General features: G+C 43.9%; 1 protein-coding gene and 1 long non-coding RNA gene across 5 annotated transcripts in view; one reads left to right on the top strand and one right to left on the bottom strand.

Annotated features, from left to right (window-relative positions):
• AIFM1 (apoptosis inducing factor mitochondria associated 1) overlaps positions 1-26240 on the top strand; it is a 35464-nt gene that overhangs the window by 1065 nt on the left and 8159 nt on the right. For 2 of the 4 annotated variants that reach the window (XM_032786068.1, XM_032786035.2), the window contains exons 2-11: positions 9738-9880; positions 15536-15626; positions 17493-17549; positions 18521-18553; positions 19072-19196; positions 19338-19468; positions 20336-20426; positions 21137-21221; positions 23800-23876; positions 25623-25731. In XM_032786068.1, coding sequence (XP_032641959.1) covers positions 9791-9880; positions 15536-15626; positions 17493-17549; positions 18521-18553; positions 19072-19196; positions 19338-19468; positions 20336-20426; positions 21137-21221; positions 23800-23876; positions 25623-25731 — 889 coding nt within the window. In that variant the 5' untranslated portion in view covers positions 9738-9790. Of the gene's footprint in view, positions 1-5931; positions 6008-9737; positions 9881-11402; positions 11531-15535; positions 15627-17492; positions 17550-18520; positions 18554-19071; positions 19197-19337; positions 19469-20335; positions 20427-21136; positions 21222-23799; positions 23877-25622; positions 25732-26240 lie in introns of those variants that run through there. The other 2 variants (XM_032786022.2, XM_032786046.2) reach the window with 2 other exon arrangements.
• Positions 1917-3206, bottom strand: LOC142047204 (uncharacterized). The gene is made up of 2 exons (XR_012656405.1): positions 2323-3206; positions 1917-2284 (listed from the first exon to the last, which is right to left on the bottom strand). It is a non-coding gene; the product is annotated as an uncharacterized LOC142047204 (long non-coding RNA).

Below are 26240 nucleotides of genomic sequence, written 5' to 3'. Positions count from 1 at the left end.
AGCAGGAGTTTTCAAGCTGGGCATCAGGACCCCTCAGGAGGTTGCAAGGCTATTACATGGGGGTTTGTGAGCACCCCAAACCCTGCTTTTCCTACAGCATTTATAATGGTGTTAAATTTATTAAATAGTACTTTTTATTGATAAGGGGAGGTCACATTCAAAGGCTTGCTATGTGAAAGGGGTCACCAGTGCAAAGGTTTGAGAAACCCTGTGCTAGAGCTCCTTGCTGCATTGCCTGCTGAATGGCTTTCGAGTTGATTACCTCTTGGTGGAAGAGAGACAGGATGTGAGTGAATCCACAAACAGTTATTTATGTGTGGTGTGAGTCAAAGACACACTGAGTCTAGAACAGAAATAAAACCAATGGAGTTTAATGCTAAAAGTTAGAGGTTCTTAGCTGTGTTGCTTTTTGCCCATTTCTGTGATCTTTTGCATCAGAATGTGGGTAGTGAAAAACAGCTTTCATAACATGATTAAATGGATTCTTAGAGCTACTGTGTTTATCAGTGTTTATCGTCCTTGAGGTTGTGACATCTCAGTGTGAGGACTGTTTGAGGATGTCATTTTGAGCTTTCAGAGCATGAGATCAGTGAATGAAGTCCCCTGTGCCGCTTCCCATTCCATTAATCTAATCCTATGTTGTAGGAAGGCCATCTTAATCTCCAGGACTGAGAGGTGAAATTGCTATTTCCTTACAAATGAACTGTGAAGCAACACACACACTATGCATTTGCTTTCAACTCCTCCTTTGATAGAAGGGCTTGAAGAGGATCTCAGACTTTGTTCTTCTTGTCTGTCTTTCATATTGGGAATATCTGCTCCTCATTTCCTTCTTTGTTGGCAATTTCTGGCAAGCTCCTTGGAGGAGGATGTTACTGATGTCACACAGGTCTATAACCTGAGGTTCAGCTCCTCATGCTCCAAAATGAAGTGGGGAAGCAATGCTCATTCTTAAACTGGAAACTGACAGCCTAAGACTACTGTTTGTGGTCTAAGAATTGGCATTCTCTCTTGTATTCCCACCCCTGCTCTGTGTCAATAATCTGGTCCTCCAATGATCTTTCCAGAGCCCTTTAAGAAATAAGAGAATCTGATGTTTCAAATATGAAAACTGTTCTAGGGTGAGGGGAGCGGGCTTGTATCTTTGAACATAATAAAGGAGACTGCTTTGAGCTTGCTACGATCTATGAGAGGAGGGGGCAAAGGGTGCTTCCTCTGGGCTTTATATGTCAACCCAACTTAAACTTGGCACTCATTTAAAATCAGGGAAATTCCCAAACAAAGCTGGTTTTAATAAGTTAATGTTGAAAGTGTGGTCCAGTGGACTTCTCCCAATGTAAATCTTGACCAAAATTTGACACTGTTAGAAAAACCAGAACATTTAAGATTCTGGGACTTAACTGACTCATGCCTCGCTATCACGCTGCCTGTTTTACACCACCCAACCATCTTTAATTCTCCCTCTAAAACTAGTGAAGTTTGTGCAAAGGTCAAAGTGACAAAAGGCTAGGAGTTCATAAAATCCTGTTTTATTCAAAGACTCTATTTCCATGGTAGTATAGCAGAGACACAGTGCAACACTACTCGCTACAAAACTTGCATTTGTTAGTTGCTACACTTTATTGTTAATGTAGTTAAAAATACAAACTTGCGAGCTGCACCCACAATTATATAGCCCTTCAACAACGTAGAGTCAGCCTGTCTTACAACGCCACAGATCAGTCGTGTTTCCACTCTGTTCCACCAATACATCACACAGAGAAAATGTACGAAACTTGGATGTAACAGTGTACAAGAAACCATGCAGTAGGCAGGTGTGGGATAATCTGCTCTCCTTGGATGTCTCCATCCTAAGCCCTAATAATTAGAAACTAGTTTAAATCCCAAAGCAGGAGGTTTGATATCAATTCGTACACTTTCTTCTTTTTTGCTGTTATTCTCAGATGGTGTTATCTTTATACATGTCCAGTCCTTTTTTGAGTCTTGATAAGCTCTTACCTTCAACAGTATCTTGGGGCAGTTGGTTCCACAGTAGATGTGTGAAAAGATAGTTTCTGGTGTCCATTTTGAGTTTGGCACCTTTCAATTTGTTTGAATGTTCCCTTGCTCTAGTGTTAAGAGAACTTCTTGGTCCGGAAGCTCGGTATCCCTGTGAATGTAATGGAGACAACAGTGGAGCAGGAAGCTCTGAGATAGATTTCTTCATTAGTTGGAGGGCAGGAGCTACAAGGAAGAGCCATATGCTCTGGTATTACTCACCTAATGTGAGTAGTGGTAGAGGTCCCTCTGATATCTGTAGTGATGAATCTTGACTGTTCTAACCCTAGTTTTTCCCCTCCTGGCAGAGGCAGATTCTCACATGTGGCTGTTCTTGGCATGGCAGCTTTGGGGGAAATCTGAATTAGTGTGCTCATAGCAAGTCTTGAGGCCCATCGGACATGCTGAGATCTTCTAGGCCTTGTACACATTACAGATTGTTGCTGTGTTTGAATGTGGTGGTGAAGAGTTGGCTGACACATTTTTCCTGGACTACTCTGTCAGCTAATTTAATTCTTCAAAGCTCTATTCAGACAGTCACTGTGGGTCATATAGACAGGGCTCTCTAGGTGGCCAAGTAAAAGGAATCCCAAAGGGTCAGTGCCTTGCTTTCAGCAGGAGTGTAGCAATGACCTTGGAAGGCCATTGGAGAATCTAGCAGTACACGTCCTTGAAAGTTGCTCATATTTATACTGGTCACTGTTATGCAAAAGTTTCCCTTCTACTACCCTATTTTTCATGCTTACAAATTTAGGAAAATTCATATTTTGTTCCTAAATTTTACATGTTGATCTCTACCTAAAAGTGGCCTTTTCATAAATTGGAGCAAAATTCTTTCAGTTGATCTTGAAAAATACTTTTTTCCTGTATTAAGAAAATCTAGTCACTTTTTTAAAGAGAGCTATATGAAAAATGGCTGAAGATTTAAACTTGGCATAGGGACAGTCCTTGAGAAGTAGTGCCTGTACGACACTTAAAATACCTAGATTTTGATTGAATAAAATAGACAGTTTGAAGATTGCCTGCTAAGCCTTTACAAGAGCAAATTAAATTTCCATATGCACACTCCAGGAGACAAGGATTGTTTGCAAGTTCACAGCTAGTTAGGTACATGCACAGATTGGTTCAAGAAGCTTATGGTGCTGCTTGTGAAGTCTGCACAGATTGGAAATTTTGCTAGTTTAGTAGCTCTATTAAAAGAATTTACAAACTCTGTAAATTTAAAATTAAAGGGAAAGAAGTGTGTTAATGCAACGTTAACAATACATAATTGCTGCATTCACTGATGTGATCCGAATATTCCAACATTACTCAGCTATGTTGCATTTAAGTACTGTTTTCTCTTTCTCTCATGTGAAATATCTAGGTTCCTAGAAGTACAGACTATGAAAACATACAGTATGTGTAATGTGGCCAAGTTAACTTTTGCATTTCCTGATGTTTTATTATCTTAACTGTGGTATAGTATGAATACCACTTTTTGTAATATTTCAAATTCAATATAAAACATAATAGATATGTGTTTAATTCTCAGAACTGTTGGTTGACCCTCCCAAACACCCTCTTCTGTGTCCTTTTCTCTCTTATCTGCATTCTCCTCTGTTGCAGTTAGGCCTCTCCAGATGCAGCCAAATTTTCCAAAAGTGGCCACTGATTTTAGGGGTCTCAGTTGTTGCAAGTCCAGTGTAGGGTACCTGAGGCCAGATTTTCAGGGATGCTTAGCACCTGTAGTTCCCATTGACTTAAACTGAAATATTGTGCTAGAACAGCATGTTATGGGAAACATAAACCGAAAACCAGACAAGTGAAGGGGATCACCATACACGCTTTGTCCACCATGCTGAATAATTGAATTCCGATGGCCTCTCTTTGAAGTTGAGAGTTGATTGAGTTAATCAAGTTGGTCTCTCCCCTCAACCCTGTGCACCCACAGAAAACTTCCTGGGTTAGCAGGGAGACAAATGCCTTGCCCCTCTGCTGTACTCTGCTCCTCTGAGATTAAGAAAGTGCCTGCTGACACCTTACATGGGACTGTAGCTGTTTGGATCACCAGAATGAGGGCCATTGCCGTTTAGTCCCAGTGACAATCCACCTTCACTCTAGACAGTATCTTCTTTGTCTTCTATTTGGAATTGGTTTTCATATGGAGATAATCTGGGGTAATATACAGCATCTGGCATTAATGTTTGTAGGGAGCATGGCAGAGTTCTCATTTGTAATGATCTTCACTTGCTATATGCAAGTCTACTGTAGCGAAGGCATTGTGAAACTCTGTCCAGCCTGCTGTAGCAAGCTGTAATTGTTTAATCACCATCGTTTGTTTCTACACTGGGGGGAGTTTGTGAAAATTTCTCACTGTTGCTTCCACCAATGGTAGCAACATTGGGAGCTAGGGTAAGCAGGGCTCCGGGGCCCGTTGCGTTAAACGCAGCATTCAGAGCAGATTAGCATGACAATGCTTAAACTGCCAGTGACTGTTGGTGCGCAGTTTGCTTGAGCATGCTTATTGATATCATTGATCAGACTCCACTCGGGGTATCAGTGGTAGGATCCTATAGGAAAGTGTTCTGGTGTAGACAAGGCCCTTTTTGCTGGTTGGGTTCTAGTAACTTCTCCTTGACTTGGGTCTCGGACACCAATCCCTGTCTCAGAACATGTCTACACTACAAACTATCATTGATACAAAGTACGTTCTTGTACAATGACTACAGTTTGTGTATTGCTCATGCAAATGCATGCCTGGCTGCTTGCATCTCCACTGTATGCACTCACGAGGAGTGCTTGTGTTGCATGTCGCCGTCTGGGGTGTAATGCCTTCTGGGAACTTTTCGCAATGTGTATGGGGTAGAAATGAGTCACAGAGGACCGTTGGGAGCTAGGGTTCAAGCTACCAGCATTCAATTTTCTCCATTGCATAATGCCATTCATAGCCTATAGTTGTGCCTTTTTAAAAAAAATCCTACCAACCCGCATGGCACTTTCAGTGGCTGCCCTCTCTGACAGAAGCATGGAGCCCACAGAGCTCAGTGCTATTCTCATGAACGTTGCAAATACAGGAGGCACAATTCTCCTGTAGTTACAGACCCACAGGAAGTACTGCAGCAGTGGGGGACATGAGAATTTCTTCAAGGACAGTTTGCCAAGGGATGTAGCGAATAACAGTTCAGAATTGTTGGTGGGGTTCAAAGAGCAGCTGCAGACAGCTGAGCACCACATCTGGGCCCAAGAAATGCGCACTGATGGGTGGGTTGCATCATAATACAGGTTTGGGAAGACAAGCAGCGGCTGCAGAACTTTTGGATGCAAAAGGCCACAGTGCTGGATCTGTGTGCTGAGCTGTCCCCAGACTCCCCAACACAGGGACACCAGAATGAGAGCTGCATTAACAGTGGAGAAGAGAGTGATGATTTCACTCTGGAAACTTGCAATGCTGAACTGCTACCAGTGAGTGGGAAATCATTTTGGAGTTGGAAAATCCACAGTGGAGACCATTGTCAGTTAAGTGTTTAGAGCCATTAATCATCTCCTGCTACTCAGGGCTGTGACTTTTCGCAATGTGCAGGATATGGTGTATGGCTAGGCAGTGAGGGGCTCCCAAACTGTGATGGGACAAAAGACCACACATGTATCCCTATTTTTAGCACAAGTCCACCTTGCAACAGAGACATCAGCAGAAAAGGTTCCTTTTCTATGGTTAAGCAAGCATTGGTCAGTCACCGGGGACACTTCACTGATGCCAGTGTAGGCTGATCTGTGAAGATGCATGATGCTTGCATCTTTAAGAACACAGGACTGCTCAGAAAGCTGCCAGCAGGGCCTTTCTTTTGTGACTGGCATCTTATCATTGGCAACTTTGCAATGCCAGTAGTGATTCTGTGGGACCCAGCCTGCTCTTTGCTCCCCTGGCTCATGAACCTTACGCTGACCACCTCAAGACCACTAAGGAAAGACTCAGCTACTGACTCAGCAGGTGCAGAATGACTGTTGAATATGCTTGTGGTGGAGTGAAGGGACGCTGGTGGTGTTTACTTACTAGATTAGATCTCCCTGAGAAAAATATCTCGATGGTTATAGTTGTCTGTTGTGTCTTGCATAGGATCTGTGAGGCAAAGAGGGGGAAGCTGTCATGAGTGGCTGTCTGCTGACTTTGAACAGCCAGAAACAGGGGCCATCACAAGAGCTGAGCATGGAGCTAATGAGGGTTGCTTTGAAAAAGCTGCAGTAGGGTGCTGTTCAGGAATGTTCTCTGACCCTCAAGCTGTGGGTGCTGCTAGGAATTGGGTGGTGCCTGCTGTCTATTTATAAATAGGACTCGCTGTTTGCCAGGACATGCGTGCACTGTGATCCTGTACATTTACACATGTGGTGTGAAGTAATAAAGATAATCTCATTCTCAAAAAACAGAAATTTATTGAATTGCACCAACAGCACAGGAAAAATCAATGGGCAAAAAGCATGCGAGAAAATACAAATATTAATTGTAAATTAATGGAAGGGAACTTAAAGATTGGAAAGGTAGCAACATTTCTGTGCTTTTGAACGCACAAATGTAGTCAATTGTGTCTACATATACACCAGGCATGGGTCTCTCCGGTTAGAGTATCTGAAATTGTGGTTTCCCTTGCTGTCTCCCGGCATGGAGTAGTAGAGATAAAGATGTGGCCCAGGATTCCATATGGTATGTAGGGAGCTGGAATTCTCCAAGGAGTGTAAAGGGTGAGGAGTCTGGGATTTTTGGACTGGTAGCTGACCAGGAACTGCAGTGTTTGGGTTTGCTGCCTGAGAAGACCAATTGTATCCTCATGCATTTCCCTCTCCTTTTCCTGCTGGGACTCTCAGGCTTTTCTCCTGTCTACTCTTGATGTCTGCCACATTGGCCCTCCAGGTTCTTTTTATCACAATCTGATGCAGCACTGGCTTGCAGGATCTTGCTGGACATGTTCTTCCTGGTCCTCTTCTTTCTCCTCCTTGTCAGGGTCAAGCATTCTGTGGAGTGGAGGGGGCAGCCCTCAAGGCCTCCATGCCAGAATCTGCTGATAACAATAGTCAGATTTGCCATAGGATTTAGAGCCACTACGGGAAGAGAAAGATAAGATTCAAAACTCCCTTCCCTTATTCCTATAAACACTTTTAATAAGACATGCTTATTGACACTTCAGCTCCACTCTCCAGCCCTAGGCACGGTGAGTATGGCCCATCCAGGGCAAGATGGCAGGTTGGGGGGAAGGAATTTCAGTTGCATGAAACAATAAAATTGCAGTCCCTATTCTAAGGATGGGAGCATGGAGCAGTGGCACTGAGTGCCCTGTTCTCCACAGGCAGTGGAGGTTTTAGCTGGTATCTCACTGCAGAGTGTAACAAAGATGCAGAGGGAGTGGCTTCCATTGGCATCCTGAAGCCACCTGGGTCTGTATGCCATGAACCTGTTTACTGCAATGGTGCCAGCTGAACTCATCACAGAGTGGTGCACGAAAACATCCTACCACAGAGGAAGAAATAAGGTAGCCATCCCTAGAAACCTTCAGCAGAGAATTGCAGAGTATCTCTGTGAAAGTTTCATTGAGGGACATTCCTATGTACACAAAACCAAACTGCCCAGCCTGGATCACCCTACCCCCCACCTAGCCCAACAGGGGAATGAAAAGCAGATGCCAATTCTGCCTTTGTTTATTGTGCCACTAACTCTTCTCATCTGAATAGAGCAATGAAAAGTGAATACCTTTGTCTTGACTTGGGGATGGGCCGAGCGTCATCTTTAAATTTAAACATTGTAAGGAAAAATACATGCCCATGCTTACTTGAGGTTCTTTCCCCCTCAGCAGGCTCATCTATATTTGGCTGGCAGGACTGGTTAGACTATGGTGGAGTCTCAGGCAGGTCCTCGCTCATGATATAGCTAGACTTCTCCCCAGCTGCATCTCCCTTGACTCCTCTCTTCCTCCTTGCTGTTCATGGCAGGGGGCTCTGTCTTGGACTCCTCTGAGGTATCCATTGTGGTCTGTGGTGCACTGCTGGGGCCTCTGCCAAGTATGGCATGCAGCTCATTGTAGAAGCAGCAGGTCTGTGGCTCAGCACCAGATCATTTGTTGGCTTCCCTGGCCTTGTGGTGTGCCTGTCAAAGTTCCTTTGCTTTCACACAGCACTGCTGCCAGTCCCTGCCATACCTCTTTGCCTGCAAACCCCTGTGCCTTTCTTTGCAGGTATCCACAGTTCTGTGTCTGGTCCACAGCTGTGCTTGCACAGCCTCTTCTGTCCATAGGTGCAGGAGTTGCAGTACCTCCCATGTACTCTAGCCAGGAGTGGCTCTGGCACATGGTTGGTTGGGCAGTTGCATACAGCAGGAGTGAGCTGCTTAGGTGTACTTGCTAAGGTGGGCTATCAGGAAAAGGCATTTCAGAAATATGCGGGGGGCTTTAAGGTGGATGGCTTTCGGTCTCTGAGCCCTTGTCAGTGGAGTTTACAATTGTGACCAGGGTGATCACTGTTGCAGGGAATGGGGAATTGTGAGATAGCTGATGGAGGCTAAGCTTGATAAGTTTATGGAGGGGATGGTATGAGGGATAGCCTAATTTTGGCAATTAATTGATCTTTGATTATTAGCAGGTAAATAGGCCCAATGGTCTGGGATGGGATGTTAGATGGGGTGAGATCTGAGTTACTACAGAGAATTCTTTCCTGGGTGTCTGGCTGGTGAGTCTTGCCCACATGCTCAGGGTTTAACTGATCATCATATCTGGGGTCGGGAAGGAATTTTCCTCCAGGGCAGATTGGCAGAGGCCCTGGAGGTTTTTCGCCTTCCTCTGAAGCATGGGGCATGGGTCACTTGCTGGAGGATTCTCTGTACCTTGAGGTCTTTAAACCACGATTTGAAGATTTCAGTAACTCGGATATAGATTAAGGGTTTGTTACAGGAGTGGGTGGGTGAGATTCTGTGGCCTGCTTTGTGTAGGATGTCAGACTAGATGATCATAATGGTACCTTCTGACCTTAAAGTCTATGAGTCTGAGGACTGTTAGGATCAACATAGTTCATGCAGTGCCATCAACCTCAGTAGTTCAACCATGGCTCAACACTGGGAGGTAGTCTTACTGTGTCACTGTAATGGGCGCTGATGTCAGCTGGAGACTAATTTAAATGTAGACACATGCATAAATAAGTTGACACAAGGTGACTTGCATCAACCTAACGTTGGCATGTAGATCAGGCCTTAGAGCCATCTATAAGTTGTTAGAGAGCTCAGGGGGAAGCTTCACTTCTCACAGAAATACTCACTGGTTGCAGGGGAACCCTACTGACTGACCTCCAGCATGTGCAAACTCAGTTGCAGCCAAGAGTTTGATCCCAGTATGGACAGGGTCTAAACTGTGCTGGAAATCCCTCTCCTGTGAACACACTGTTGGGCAGTACTGTATTCAATAACTGGGGGCTGTGAGCGGAGTTTGAGCACAAATTCCAAAGACTGAGTACAGTAGCAGTTCCATTTTCTGCTGTTGAAGGTGGGGAGGTGGGATCTCAAACTTAGTGTAGTGGTCTCGCTTTAGCACAAAATAATTCGCTAGGATCAGTCAAATGAAGCGCTGGGCTCTTCAAACAAGTAGCTGATTTACTTGGCTTTATAATACAGTTAATTACTATACCTTAAAATATTACTATGTATTGACAATACTTTGTGTTTTGTTTAAAAACATTGTGTTCCTTAGGCAACTTGTTGCAGCGATGGAATGTTCCCTTAAAACTACAGCTGAGCAGACAAATGGCTAGCTCTGGTGCACCTGGGGGCAAAGGCGATAGTTCTGTTTTTGTCCTTATTGTGGGCTTATCAACGTTAGGAGCAGGTGCATATGTAAGTAGAAAGGCGGTTCATGAAAGAAGCTGCAACACAGCTCCTGTTTAATGATTACTTTCTCTTGCCTCCTTTGCCTCTTACCTTTGCTGTTCTTTCCTGCTTTGGAAAACTTACTAGGAAACTGATGTCCAAACTGGAACTGGCTGCAGATTAATCAGTATTTTCTCTTGTCTCAGTTACCTTTTATCTTTACTAGAAAAACATTATTTTGTATATCCTGTGATTAACCACAACTTTGTTATCTTGTATGTAATAATTAGCACGTAGTTCTGATGGTTTATCCTTTGAGCAACAAACTTAATCAAGCCATTGCTTGCCGAATTTCTTTTTTCATTTCTAAGTTTAAGTTCTGCGTTTGTCCCAGTCTGATATTTATAGACCTCTTTTAACCTCCCTTTATTTAATGGAAAAAGAGCAAAATGGTTCAGCGAGGCAGAGGTGGTAAATCAGGTTCCAAGGCAGAGTGAATTCAAGACACACATAGCGTTTGGTAATGGAGAGGTTCCATTTTAAGGAATATGAATCTACCCTTTTGAAGTTCTGTTTCTTACAGAGAAGCATTGTGAACGTTTTTGTCTACAGTTTATCGTCTTGATTTAAAACATCAAACACAAGTATTCCAAACACTTAGTGTGGCTATTGCACTGATATTACCTAATGAAACTCTTCACATAGATGCGGGGCCTGGGAAATAGAACTTTTATTTATGTTTGTTAAATTTGGAGGAGAAATGTGGTTTACCTATTCCTTCGGCTCTCAGGTGTGCTCTGCCACCCTCCTCTCCAATTCAGAGATGCCAGCTCCAACTGCCTGGCAAACGTGATCTGACCTCTGTCATGGAGCTGCAGCCAGGAAGTAGAGCACCTAAGTGGGGAAAGGTCAGAAATAATTCCCCCCTCAAATTTTAGAATAAATAAGTCTGCCACTCAGGAACTTCCTGAATGTGAAAAGCTTCCTTGGGGAGTAGAACCAAATGTTAAATCGTGTGCTCCTCTAGGAGGGCATAATTAGCAAGGAAATTCTGTGGAAAAGTTGTTAGAACAAAGGGCTGGGAACAGTAAAACCCATGTTCTAATGTGGAAAACCATGGACTAAGCATGTGGCCTGGGGAGTAAGCTGCTTGCCTGCCTAGTCTCCTTTCCTGCTGGAAAACTTCAGTAAAAATCAGAATCCAACTATAAATTGAGCCCAGCGTATGAACTGGTCTTCCTCGAGAGAGAGAGACATGCCCATCTCCTTCCCCAGCTGCACACAGGAAAGCAGACATTGCGTCAGAGTGGAGCCTTTCTGGTTAGAAGATGTTATGTTCACTTTGAAATGAATATGCCCATAGAAAGGGAAGAGGCTTTCATAGTATTTAAGTCCTGAAATGATAAATATGCATTAGCCACACTTCTTTTGACCAGTGAGGTAACTGAAAACGAATACTGCTTTGCCAAGAGCTATGTGATGAAGTGTCCTCATTAATATTCAGTACTCTTTCCCTCTCTTTTCTTTCATTGCCTGTCTTCACCTACAGTTTTGCAGTGTCATCATCTAAGACCCCCATCTAGATCTCTAACGTCTACAGGTGTTCCTGGGAAAGATGGCAACAACCTAGTGTACTACTTAATTGTAGGAGGAACAGTCACTGGGGCAGGAGCTTATGTAAGATGCTTGAACTAAATGCATTTTGGGGTGGGCAGGGTGGGGGATACCATGGCATAATTTAAATCTTTGCCTGTCATATGTCTAATATCAAGTTAGTCATATAATAACTTAACTAAATCCTATAAATGTCCTCTCTGGGGTTTTATTTAAAGGAACATTGTCCATTAGTATACAATTCCAAATTCGATCTGTCCACACAATTCAAGTCTCTGATGGGGAAATATCCTGCTGAGTTTAATCTTTTGACACTGAATATCTAAAGTCAAAATAGCCAGAGCTTGTGTAGGACTTACTGTGTCTTTTGCTTTTCTTCATAGCCAGCAGGGAAGCAAAGTTAATTAATGAGTCACATTACCAGATTTATGCTGACATTATTGAGCTGGTGTACAAATAAATAGGCTTGGCAAAATTAGATTTTCATTTTTTATAATTTTTACCAATAATATATACTTATATTTTTAAGCATTTTTCCCCAATTTTTGTCATTTCAGATTTTTAGCTGTGCAAAACTATGGGGTGCCCAGACAATATTTTTCTTAATGCTAGATATTGATATTAAAAAATTAAGACTTTATATATGTTAAAACACAAGCTATCAACATTACAACAAAGTATACAAAGTAAATATCCTTAAATCAAACTCTTAGTTCTTAAGCAGCATTTGTCTTTGCCTATCTGTATATTTCAGTTATCTATGGAAATACTTTTTCTTTGGTTGCGTGTATGGTGAAATTGACGTTTCCCAACATTTACTGATGATCTAATCCTTCCAAGTTTACAAATAAGGAAGTAACCCACTAACTTCAAGCTCCATTAGAAAAAGGGGGGCAATCCATTTACCTACCTTTGTAATTATGCTGCAGAAGGAGCATTAAATCACTTGTCAAATAGCTAAGAGAGTAGCTTTTGTTTTTTTATTATAAATACTTAGCAGTGTCCCTTTGGAAAACCTATCCAGAGGTAGTGCCTAAAGTGGTCAGATCTAATATGTGCACCTATATGTATCTGCTTTCCTAAATGATCAGATTTTGATTTGTTCTATGCTTTCTTTTTAACTCATTTCTCAACTTCACACTTTTCTACCTCTCTCTAAAACACAGAGGTAGGTTTACAAACCTTGGGTTTGTACAATTGATGACAAATAACAGTTTAAAATGTTTTATGCTAATTCTTAAACAGTACTTCTATTATGCTTGAAATTTTGCTTCTATCCCAGAGATATGCTTTTGTCTGCCTCTGCTTTTTATTGATGTTCTGCATTAAGGTTGAGATCATTTGGATTTCATTTGAGAATTTACCTTAATTTGCTTCACTGTGCAAAGCTTAATCTTGGAGATAAGTAAAGTTTGAACTGTCTAGGCAGTAGGAGAGATGCCAAAACCTCAAGAAAATTGTTAACTTCAGATTAAACAGAGTTTGGATCGCATAATATTTTGCTAATAAACTGTTAAAGATCTTCAGTGTCATTTGGTTTTTGCCATTGCAACTTTAGTTGCCCTGACTGGCACATTGCACGTTGAAAAGATCCAAGTTTGTATACAGTTTTAATGCCTTCTGAGAAGGGTCCAAACCATAGTGTCTAATTATTGTATGTTAAATTGTAGCAGTTGCTTTTCCTTAGAGCATTACGAGAAATGCAGTGCATGTAGGATTTACATAATCACACAAGGCTAGGCAATACCTTCAGACAGTTAATTTGCTTCCCTTTTATTTATTAGCTATCTGATGGGGAGGGGGCCAGCGGGGAGATACCTTGGTATGATCCGCTTCCAGAGTGTCCCTTTCTCTTCCACTCTCTATGCACATGAGTTTTTGAAAACTGGGTTTGGAATATATCCTCCGTATATGTTCTCTGAATAAAAGTCTCCCAGAATACAGCCTGTGCTCAGCTATCATTTTCCTCAGGTCTCCACATATTCCAGGCTGACTTCTCAGGAAATCCCCGTGGGGAAAGGTGTTCAGCTGAAAGAGGTTCCAGGTGTTTAGTATCAAGTTCCTGACAAAAATCCACGTTCCCTTGCATGGACGTGCTGACATTGACATCTTACCGGCTGATCCTAGAAGTGTCTGAGAGACATTTAAAAGATCTCATGTGGATTCTTTTCTAAGCCAAGACAGTTGAGTTATTTCAGAGACTCCAAGGCCTTTGTCTAGACTAGGATTTAAAGGGCTGTGATTTAAACTTGTTAACCTCATGCCTTTAAGTGCTAACCTACACAAGGCTAAATTCCCTATAAGTTTTCCTTGTCTTCTCCCAATGTCTTCACCCAATGTCTTCTCCCAAATGAAAGAGACATACTCTGTTTTTGCCTTGTTAAGTCCATGAATCAAAAAGGATTTAGCTCTGTCAAAGTTGGGCATCTTTGCTGCTTCAACCAGTATTCTTTAATCACAGTATCATTCCTGTTGTAGAAGGTCAAACTCTCAGTACCTGTGCTTTTTGTGGTGCTGATTTTTACAGATAGTAAGCCACTAGACGGATTTAGATGACTTGGGTCTCTAGCGTTGAATGTGTAGGTATTACAGTATTTGGAGAAGGCTTGAATATTTCACTCCTCTGAAGACAGTGAATTTTTTTGTTTCATTGTGTTCTTCCATCTCTGAGCAGTGTCTCTCCACAAGCAAACAAAAAACCATCACCTTGTTGTCCTCTTCTTTCACCCCATTGGTCTAGAGTACATGTTGCAGTTCTCCAGCCAGAATTTCTCCTCTTTCTCTTTCCAAATAGAGAACAAAAATGAAGGGGTTACAAGGCAGTTGTCTCCTGGCATCTCCCAACTCTGTTCCATGCTCAAGGATCTTCTCCATTATATATATGAATGGTCCTACTCAGCAGTCGTTGCCATCTTCCCCAGTTAGACTCTGGCTTGCCACTTTGGAGCCCTATCCAGCTAGTCCAGGCTCTGCTGTGCTCTTCTGCTGTGCGCTTGGGAGCTGCTTTGCTTTCTGTCTGCTTTTTCTTGCTTCAGCTTTGTGTACATCCTGTCTTGCTTCTCTCCTCCAGAATAGCTTTCTGCAGATCCGATCACTTGTCATGCCATGGCCTACCCTTGCAAAGAGCAGTCTGTATTGACGTCAAGAATTATAATGTTCAAAAACCAGTCAGAGAACTCTTCAACCTCGCTGATCACTCACTTACAGATCTCAAAGTCGCAATACTCCAACAAAAAAACTTCAAAAACAGACTCCAATGAGAAACTGCAGAATTGGAATTAATTTGAAAACTGGACACCATTAAATTAGTCTTGAATAAAGACTAGGAGTGGATGGGTCATTACACAGAGTAAAACTGTTTTCCTATGCTAATTTTTCCCCCTCCTACTGTTGTTCACACCTTCTTGTCAACTGTTGGAAATGGGCCATCCTGATTATCACTACAGAAGTTTTTGTTTTCCTTCTGCTGATAATGGCTAACCTACTAGCTCACCTTAATTAATTTCCCTTGTTACAGTTGGTATGGCAACACCCATTTTTTCATGTTCTTTGTGTATAATATATATTTTCCTACTACATCTTCTACTGCATGCATCTGATGAAGTGGGTTTTAGCCCACGAAAGCTTATGCTCAAAATAAATTTGTTAGTCTCTAAGATGCCACAAGTCCTCCTCGTTCTTTTTGTATTAGTTGTGCTGCCTTTGTGGCAAGGCCCATACAATACAGTCCATCTTGGAACAAATCTTCAGCCCGACTCCCAGACATCTGCAGAAATCCTTAGTCCATGATCAGGAATGTACCCAGACAGTGGAGAGCTTCATCCCATGAATAGAACAGTGGAGGAATCAAATTCCTCAGCTATGTGCATTATTTTTTAGACTTACCTACACATGCATGTGTTCTCTTTTAATAGTGAGCTGCATTTTGCTTCTTTTGTTTAATTGACGGCTCTTCTGAGTGAGCAGAGTGGACAAAAGCCTATCAATGAGTTGAAGCACAATTTTACATTGATGCAGTGATATGCACATGGTAGATGAGTAACTGCCATCCACTTTTCTCCTCTCCAGGTGTACAAGACACTGAAAGAAGACAAAGAGAGATTCAATGACCGCATCGAAGCAATAGCTCTGAAATCCCAAGACGTGAAGTCCACCTCTGGTGAGTAATAGCCTATCATAGCTACGAGTTATATCCCAGGTTTTTAAGAGTCTCAGAAGAAAGGGTTTTTCTTAAAAGTGGTCATGATCACTTGGGACATCTAAAACTAGACTGGACAAAACACTCTTAAAAGCCCAAGGTGGCACTAAGCTAGGGCAGGAGAGCACTTGTCACTCTTTGGTGTGTAAGCCTTTGGTATACTCAGCCTTGTGCCTTCAAACATGCACAGTGGCGCTCGCCGTCCAAATGGCTCTCTGTAAAAGGGCAAGAGGAAAGCGTAGGGAAGTTTCTAAACACCTTTTCTTGGCCATCTGGTAGCACCGTTTAAAAAAAAAAAAAAGCTTCACCATATTTCAAGTTTCCTGGATTTTGTAGATCATCCCCTTCCATCACTGTGTGAACCCAGCAGCACTTTGTGGTCAAAGAGCCACTTCCAACTCACATTCCATTTCAGGAACTATATTTGCACAATTACATTTTTATACTGTCAAGTGTCTCAAACTGCTTCTGAAATGACAGCTTGACACACAGGCCCCTGCACGTCTTTTAGAACAGTGGTCTCCAAAAGTGGGGCGCAGAAGAGGATTCTTCGGGATGTACGGCAGGAGAGCACCGCCGGAGCAGCATTGCTTCTCTCTCACCCCTCTCCCCTTTGGCAGTTCGGCTGGGAATCCGAGTGGCTTTTTTTTTAATTCCCGTCCCTTGGCAGTTTGGCTACATTTGGACAACATTTCTGCAGTGCTGACAACTTATTGCCACATCATGCAGTATATTTAGATTCAAACCCCATAAAGGAAATACCTGAGAAAGGAACACAGCTTCTAAGAAGACAGTTCTACTTGATAGAACAAAATGATAAATTTCAGAAGTAAACTATTCATCATAAATCTGTTCTACTTTGTTAATGATACGGTTAAAACAAAAGCTAGTACGTCCTCATTTTGACACCCTCACTCATGTTGCTTATTACCTTACTCTAAGAACAGTCCCATTGCAATCAGTGATGCTACAAAACATAAGAGCTGGGTAAGGGGATCAGTATCTAATCCTCAATAAACATGAGTATGATAGTTTTGTATCCAATTTTGATTAAAATTAATTAGATAAATTTAAGAAATTACAAAAAGCCACCATAAATTCTCAAGATTTTTATGGTTTCTTTAAACTAAACAAGAGGATCCTTTGGGGTGCACAGCAGGAGAAGTGCTGCCTCCCCTCCGGCAGTTCGGCTGGGAGTCCGAGTGGTGCTTTTTTTTTTTTTTTTTCCTTCGACAGTTTGGCTGGGAGCAGGGGATGCATGCTTAAATTTTTTACTGATGGGGTGCGCAGTAAAAAAAAAATGTTTGGAGACCACTGTTTTAGAGCATCACTTCTCAAAACTCTGGTCTGTAGACTTCTTCTGAAATGAATGAAACCTCTTGAGAGCTGGCCAATGGGGGCTTTGGGTCCTGGTCAGTGAGGGGTAGGTTCATGAGAGGTGCTCTCTTATGAAGGCAGTAGGAAGAAAAAGTTGAAGATTCACTGCGTTTTGAAGGATTTGTAGATTAAAGCCAGAGGATACCATTAGATCATCTAGTCTGACCTCCTCTGCATCATATAGGTCAGCGAATTTCACCAGTTACCCTGGTATTGAGACCAATAACTTGGACTACAGCAGATCTAAGCCAGAGCTGGGGTTGGGGGAGAGACCTCTCTAGGTGAAATGTTGGAACAGCAGTCTAATGACAGCGAGAAGCTTTACCACCTTCACTGAGGGGAGCTTGCTGACGCTGAGGAATCCAGAGATTAACTCTGAATTGTGACTTCCCAAATTCATTCTTGTTAGTTTGCATCTTGCTGAATTAAGTCTAGTATCTTCTCTTCCAGAAGTGGGTGCTGCCTCCCAGGCCACAACAGGTGAGAAGGAATCCAGGGATCGCACTGGTAACTCTGAACTCGGTTTTATTTCTGTGTGCAGGATAGTCATATGTTCCTTAAAACAGGGTTTGAATGTGTGTAGGAGAAACATGTTCCTATGAACTGGTCTCCATCTCAGTATATGAGTAAAAGAAAACATCCCACAGAATTTTTTCCAGGTGGTTTCAAGTATTCCATGTATTTGGATTACTTGCAAGCTGTGCACTAAATGGCAAGAGTGAAATTTTGATCCTGCCTGTAAGTGATTCTGGTTTTAAAATGTAAAGATTTCCTACATCAGAGATTTAAACAAAGAAGCCACTTGGAATGTGGCATTTTTCAAACATGTCTCTATGTTAAATGCTAGGATATTACCAGGATCAAGTGCTGCTCTAGTGGCCTTATCTCCCTGGTGTTTGAGCATTTTGCAGGCTGTGAGACTTACACAGATGTTTCAGTACTTCACTTGCTCAGCACTAACCAGTTGTTTGATTCTGTGGGGTTCAAAGACATTGAATCTTTGATGCTTTGTCTGGAATAAACTACTATCCTGAGCTATAAGGAGAATGTCTCAGTCTTACCTGAAGCTTTTAAAGTTGCATGTTGAGTGCCAACAATAAGCTTTGTGAGTCCTTGAGTATGCTGCAGCCACTTCACCCAGCTGTGTGAATTTAAGCAAAACTTTTTTTAATGGAGGTGTTATAAATATAACAGGAGCCTTGATGGACGTTTGAATAGCAGTCTACAGCTAAGTGCAATAGCAATGCTCAAATGAGTAAGCAACTCCATTTGATGCCTAGTAACAGGATGTCCCAATGGGGTTATAATTCAGCCTCATTATGCAGGTTCCTTTAACTATCAGAGGGGTAGCCGTGTTAGTCTGGATCTGTAAAAGCAGCAGAGAATCCTGTGGCACCTTATAGACTAACAGACGTTTTGGAGCGTGAGCAGTTTCCTTTAACTAACACTCTCTCTCGTTTTTTTTTTATTATAAACAGCAGAGCAGGGGTTGAGAACAGCTGAGCAGGGAGGTGAGTGAGCCCAAGTCCAACAACAGAAGCTATCTTATTGGATTCTTTTGTTCCGTCCAGAATCCTCTGCTGTGCCTCTTAGATGTGTTGGTTCTTCAGGGTAACTGGGGTAAAAACTTGATTTAGTTTCTAAACTTAGTAGGCCTGACTGGCATGTACAGGGAGCTGGGTATGTTAAGAGTTAAGAAGCAGTTTTTCCATAGTATCTCTTCTGGTGCTAACTACACATTGAGTCCTTCATTGTTTCAGTCTGTTCCTTGGTGAGGGTAGCGTCTCCCAGAATGTCATGTGGGATTTGAGAAGCAGCCCTCTGGGTGAGGGGATGGGAAAGAGCAGTCTTTAGTGAATATCTAAGGGACAGCAGCCCACCAAAGAGTTAATAGTATTTGAAATGCAAAAGGATGTCATGATTCTTTCAAGGGTGAATGTTATCCCTCTGCTGTTCCGGGGCAGGGAGTGTTCCTGGTGGAGCTTTGTTGCTGTATTCACAGCAGGCTGTCTGATCTGTTGCTTTGCAGCTCCAGAGACAGATCCGAGTGCTCGCCCTGAATGTCCATCCCATGCTCCTTTTCTGCTAATTGGTGGAGGCACTGCTGCTTTTGCTGCTGCTCGATCCATTCGGGCTCGTGATCCTGGGGCTAGGGTAAGGGATGCGCACAGCTCTGCTCTAGAATAGGGCATGTCTAAAGCCAAATGACATGCTCCCTTTAGAGCTTGTACTTTTCATTATGCCATTCTCAACTTGTAAACATAGTGAGATTGTTAATGATTTCCCACGTTAAAGGTGCTGATTGTTTCTGAAGATCCTGACCTGCCATATATGCGTCCTCCTCTTTCCAAAGAACTGTGGTTTTCAGAGGATCCGAATGTCACGGAGACTCTGCGATTCAAACAGTGGAATGGCAAAGAGAGAAGGTATGTGCGATCTGCATGCAGCAACTAATGGGAATTGAATTAATTGCTTAATGTCACTTTGAGTGACCAAACCATGCTCATCTGGGAGTCACTGGCAGCCTGCTTAGGTGCATGAAGACCACTGGGCTTAAAATTGAGCAGATTTCCTTGCACTTATCTTCACTATGGATGGACAGCCTATTGAGAATACATATCCCGCCATGCATTGTGGCTAGACTGTTCAAGGAGCACTGTATGCTGGTACACGTAGTTTCCAAGAGCTACATCTTCGTACTGAAGACAACAGCTGCAAGCTGCACTGTTGAGCTGCTTAGTTCACTATGTACACTGGCTGCATTGAGTCCCTGGCTTTAAATGCTAAGATTGTGCACAGACTTGTCAGTCGGGAGCACCAAGCAACAAACTATAAACCTAGGATGTTGCAGTGCTGGAGACCATTATGGTGAAGTGAACTTGCAGAGCATGAGTGTCTCTCACTGTTGTCCTACAGCCTGTATCTTTCTCTGTTTTCAGGGAAAATACTGAACACTTTGGAGCTGGACTGTATAACCTCCAAGAAATGAGCATAAAGAACTTGGTGCAATTATGTGGTGCAAAGCCAACCTCTGTGCAATTTTGACTAGACCTGTATGGCTTCCTCCATTGCACAGCGTTGCTATACTAGTGCTTGGTTTTTAACAGTATAGACATCCTAGTTTTATGAGACAAAATCCTTTCTGGAATTTGCAAGGGAAGCATGTGGTTGTTTTTTTTCTTTGTAAACTCCTGTGTGTGTTTCGATATGTGAGTGTTCTTCCAGTCATTGAGTAGCTGCTAATGTAGGAAAATGAGCAATACTGTATACATTGGAGTACTTTTTCTCTACAGTATATATTTCCAGCCACCTTCTTTCTACGTACCTGCTCGTGATCTGCCTTATACAGAGAATGGTGGAGTGGCCGTCCTCAGTGGCAAGAAGGTTGGTAGAGCATTAATCGGTGTTACAGCACCATGCATTTACACAGTGCTTTACAAATAGCAGAGCTTAGCACCTGAGAGTCTGTCTACACTGCATTTTAAAATCTGCAGCAGGAAGTGTGAGCCCAGGTTGACAGGTGCAGGCTTGTAGTACGCACTAAAAAGAGCTGTGCAGACATTTGGGCTGGAGCTCCAGTTCTGAAGCATTGCAGTGGGGTGTTACTGAGGCTGCCAAGCACCACCTGACCCTGAGTTGGTGTGTGTAGTTAGCTTTAGGAGCCTCCTTACAAGTCTCATGGTTGGAGTGAGTGGGGAGCCTGGTCTCTTCCTGTGAACTGGTTGGCCATTCCCTCCCCTGTACACCAGGTAGCCAAGCCCAGATGACCTTTCAGTGAGCCTGTTTGTCCCATGGAATCATAGCAGGTGCCTGATCAGCATTCCCCTGAGAGTCAACGTTCATGGAGAGGAACAAGCCTAGGGAAGGTTCAGTCTGAGCTTTGAGCTACGGCCAAGTTAAAACCTCTTGTTAGTTCTGAAGCCATGCTCCCTCCCCGGCTCCCTTTCTCCAGAAAAGGGAGAGTCTACAGGGAAACCTTGTTCACGCTAAAGTATCTTCTTTGGTTGCTTCTCTGCCTGGTAAGCCTGTGCCCACTGATCAGAGTGCATACAGGACATGCAAACCTGAGCTGCTCTATGCGTTGTGCCTTGCAGGTGGTGCATATGGATGTTCGAGGCAATGTGGTGAAACTTGATGATGGAACCCAGATATCCTATGATAAATGTTTAATTGCCACAGGTAAGTTCCGTGGTGTGTCATCTTTCCCTGAAGTGTTAATTCTTGGGCTGCTGGTAATGTCACACACCATGTTGGGGAGGTTCTTTGTTCTCTGGGACAGTAAGACAGAACTCTTCAGCTGATGGGGACTTGAACCGCGCAGCTTTGTCTAGGACAGTTACACGGACAGGGATGTGCCTGATGGGAATCTGTGTCTGCTCCAGTGCAGTCCATCTCATCCCATAGAAACCATGGGATATCTCCGTTCTCCGCTGACTGTGCCACAGGACAGCAGAGGAGGCATGCTAAATCATGCCCAGCAAGCTGAGAAGAGACTCCTGAGAAGATATCGGGAAGGAGGTTCTTGTTTCAAGTCTGACATAAGGCTCTGAGTGCCAAGCAATGCTCAAGGTCCTGCCTGCCTGAGGAGTGAGGAGGAGAATCTAGCTCCAGTCCCCTCTGTAGTGGGGCATTGCTGCTATAGCCTATGATTCTTAGTCCAGGCTGCCAAATTCATCTGGTGGAGAGGGCTGGATTCCCTTTTTAATCATGGTCAGTGAGCCAGGGTGTGACGATAGGACACAGTTCATGGCAGATCACCTATGATTGTGCAACCACCCCACCTCTCATGGTAAGTGTAGAATACCAACCTTAAGGTGGTAACTAAACTGTTTGTTGTTACCTTACCTATTATTTGTTCAGTCCCTTGCCACCTTTAGTGTTACTTAGTGGGAAAATCATCTGTTTGCCCTGTGTTCTCTTCCTTCCCAATCCTCCTTCCTGGGTTCTCTACCTCTTCCTTGGTTTTCCTTCTTTTTTCTCCCCTTTCAATTTCCTCCCTTAAGCAGTTCCCACTCCCTTCTGCTAAAATGGTTAGCACTGAAATGCTAAACGTTAACATTCAGGGTGGCATTGTAAGGGTTTAGAGTTAGATAGTTCCATCTACAGATGATGTATATTGGTTACTTAAGAATTCCCAGTTATCACTCTGAGGTTTGATAGGTTCTTGTCCCAAAATCAGCCCCAGTATTATCTAAATTACTATTCAAGGGGAACCCCAATGTGCACAGTTGCAACACTCACACTTTAGGAGCCTCTCTATATTACAGTAGTTTGTTAATACATTTAGCGAAGTCCCAAACTCTCTAACCCATCTGAAAATCCAGACTCACACCTTCCCTTTCAGAACAACCTGAAATGTTAGCCATTATCTTCCTCCTCACCATCACCAGTGGCCATCATCCTGGCACCTCCCATGTCTCTCTCACCCCAAACATAGGATGGGCTACAACTTGTATAATATGTTATGCTGATACCACTCTGTGTAATGAATATTCAGTAGGGTTTCTCCCCTCTTCCTTGTTTGTATTTCCTCATCCTACTAATGCTGGGATGCCCTTCTCCTATAGGTTAGTATATTAATGATCTTCTTATCATATATGTCAGTTCATTGCCATGGCACTCTTGTGGTCAGACATCTGAAGATGTTCCCATCCTAAGATATCCAAAAGCTGGTGTTGCTCATGTTCCTGTGGTTGGCTGCTGTCATTATGGACAAACTTGCCCCTTACACACTCTGTTCCCAGTTTCCCAAAACTTAGGGGTGACCGTTAGGCCATGTACCCGTGCCAGACTTCGTAGGCCTCAAGCATTACACTAACTGCTGAAGCCGATGTTTTACAGGGGACAGGCCTGTAGGTTCCTTGTGTTACTGCTGAATAAAATAAATACCTCAGCTAGCTCTATGGCAGAGGTCCCCAAACTTTTTACCTCACATCACCCCTTACCTGTGTCTGCCCCCACCCCTGTGGTGATGTGGCTCCAGGATAGGGGAAACATACTGGGGTAAGAGGGTTGAGGCTGGGGCTACAGCTGGGTGCAGGGACAGGGACAGGAGTGGAGCCCTGGATGCGGGCCTTGCAGCCGGGGCCCTGGATGCAGGGCTAGGGTCAGGAGCAGAGCTGGTGGATGGCACTCCCTCCCCATCCCCCTGAACTTTACTCCATGCCCCCCCCCCCCCACGGTCATGTGCCCCACAGTTTGGGGACCTCTGCTCTATGGGCTATAGTTAACATCTCAATGAGATTAATGGAGGGCAAGAGAGTCCATCCCTCTGAATGCTTGTTTTAGGCTGTCTGCAGACTCAGGCAGACAACTCTGCATCGATTACACTGAGGCACATTTAGAAAAGTTTCTTCACAAACAGAAGGGCTGGAAACTTTTGACACCCCCCCCCCCCCCTTGCAGATTTAGCATGTTCTGAATGTCCTGAAGGCTGTGTAAATATATCAGATGGGTTGTATTTGGCCATGTTTGACAATGACTGTGCTCTGTTATTTTGAGCTATTTATTGCTATTCATACCTGCTGATGAGCTTATCAGTTATCCGTGTCCCATTTGACAATACTGATTTCTTCTGAACCCTGTGTTTTGAACAGAGCTGAGATATATATGAGTGTGTCTGGCTGGAGGGAAGAGCAGGGGGTGGAGTAAGTTCTGCAGCAGTAGGAGCCCAAACCCAGATTCTGCAGCTTTGCCTGGAGGGCTAGTGCTCTCATCTGAGTGTTGTGTTGCTAGTTATGTCTCTTCCTGTTATCAGGTGGTTCCCCAAGGAATCTTCCTGCAATCGAGAGAGCAGGGAAAGATGTGCAACAAAGGCTGACGCTGTTCCGCAAGGTAATCCCAAGGGGGCTTTTTTTCCTTGTGTGCTCTCCAAAGCCTGTCATGATGGGGTCTGTTACCCTCAGTCTGTGCTAACTCTGAACTAACTCAGGTTCTTAACAGATCTTGACGGACAGGGACTGGCCTTAGTCAGTAACTAGAAAGTCCCTCATATGGCTTTGGTGCCCACAAGCGAACTGACAGGGTAGCTGTGTTAGCATCCCAGTACCTTGTCCCCAGGAAATTAGAGCCCTCGCTTCAGGATTGTAGAGATAAATTAGGGTTGCAGTAGCAAGTACTTGTACACTTCCTTTGCATAGGACTTTCTCATATCTCCCAAGCATTTTACAAGCAATAACGAATTGAGCATCCTCCAATCCCCAGGAGGGGAAGGGTGGGGTTATCCTTAGATTAGATTGGAACTACAAATTAAGCACAATAAGTGTAAATTATTTTCCCACAGCTGTATTGGTTGAGTCAAGATATCCTGATTCCCGGTCCAGTGCAATAAGCACAAATTCATTCTGCCCCTGTCTTCTCTGGCCCAGATGGATTAGAGCAGAGGATTTAAAAGTCTAGGAAGATTCCACTAACTACGTGACCAGCTAGCTTTGGTAGACAGTCGCAAGTACACAGAAATTTCAGTTTCAGTAGTGACTAAATGTGGTTGGGGGGTGGAAAGTTACCTCCTTGGCTCTTGCTTCTCTCTCCTTATTCCCAGTATGGTGCATGTCTCCTGAGTAGTATCCCATCCCTGCTTACAGAGGCCTTTCCTATATATAGTTCTGTTCTTCCTTGATTAAGTGCAGCATGCTTTATAAGTAGGGCCCTACCAAATTCACAGTCATGAAAAACACGTCAAAGACCAGCTGGTCTCGCTGGTTTAGGTGCATTGTTTCTGCAGTGTTGGTGTTGTTTTGAAATATAAATGGGAGGAAGTTGGGGCTCTATTCTAGTTCAGTTACTGAACCTGTAATAAGGCGCCGTGCTGTGTGCCACCGATTGGCAGACCAGCTTTTAGTCCTGAACCCCTGTTGAGCACCTGGTGGGGATGGCATGCTCAGCTGGGGAAGGAGGAAAGTGGGCAGCATGGTTCTTGGTTGCTTTAGGGTGATATATGGAGGCCCATTTGGAGCCCTGTTAATTGGGATTAGGCATCTTGACTGGAGGGAAATTGTTATGAGGAGATGGTTCACCCTGGGAGTGGGAAAGATCTCTTTGTGCTCTGGATTTCTGCAGGTGGGTCAAATCAGACTGCAGTGGAAATCAGGGGCGGCTCTAGATATTTTGCCGCCCCAAGCACAGGGGCATGCCGCAAGGGGGCGGCAGGCAGGTTGCCTTCTGCTGTATGCCTGTGGAGGATCCGCTGGTCCCGCGGCTCCAGTGGACCTCCTGCAAGTGTGCCTGCAGAGGGTCCGCTGGTCCCACAGCTTCGATGGAGCCGCGGGACCAGTGGATCCTCTGCAGGCATGCTGCAGAAGGCAACCTGCCTGCCACCCCCCTGCGGCATGCCACCCAAGCACACGCTTGGCGTGCTGGGGCCTGGAGCCGCCCCTGGTGGAAATCCAAGAGTTACTGCTGAAAGTACAAAAGGGAAAATATGTACAGATGACTCTTAGCCCAAAGAATGTTTCCTGTAATTAGAGTGTGGGACCAATTTCTCCATGTTCACAAATCATTTGGAGGGAGGGCCTACAGCAAAATGCTATCTGCTGTTGTCACTGACTGGGGCATCTGAAATGGAAATAAATCTTCTTACAGATTGAGGACTTCAAAGCTCTAGAAAAAATTTCAAGAGAAGTCAAGTCCATCACCATTATTGGCGGCGGCTTCTTGGGTAGTGAGCTGGCCTGTGCTCTGGGAAGAAAGGGTGAGTGGATTGCACCAGGCCACTTGCTTCAGTCCCTTGCATGAGGCAACACATGTGAGACTGACACGTGAGACTGGCACATGTTAAGAAACCCCAGAGCTAGAAAAATCCGAGGGCTTGTCTAGTCACATGCTTAGTTTGCAGCAAGTTACGGTGTGATTCTACCCCTTGCTAGCCTGCCTGTCTGTGTGGACCCTGCTGCTGCGAATTAACACTTCCTCAGTGCACTCTGACCTTCTCGTGTTTCAAAGTAAGGTAGGTGAAAGTGCACTAGGGAACTTTTAGTGCATGGCAGCAGGATCCACATAGACCAGGGGTGGCCAACCTGAGCCTGAGAAGGAGCCAGAATTTACCAAAGTACATTGCCAGAGAGCCACAGTAATACGTCAGCAGCCCCATCAGTCCCACCGACCACCGCCCCCAGCACCTCCTACCCACCGGCAGCCCTGCTGATCAGCACCTCTCCCTCCCTCCCCATCTCTCCTGCCTGCTGCGATCAGCTGTTTTGC

This window comes from Chelonoidis abingdonii, chromosome 8 (genome assembly GCF_003597395.2).
Source record: "Chelonoidis abingdonii isolate Lonesome George chromosome 8, CheloAbing_2.0, whole genome shotgun sequence".
Taxonomy (NCBI): Eukaryota; Metazoa; Chordata; order Testudines; family Testudinidae; genus Chelonoidis; species Chelonoidis abingdonii.
Note: the sequence above shows the minus strand (reverse complement) of the source record. Positions and strands in the feature narration are given on the sequence as shown.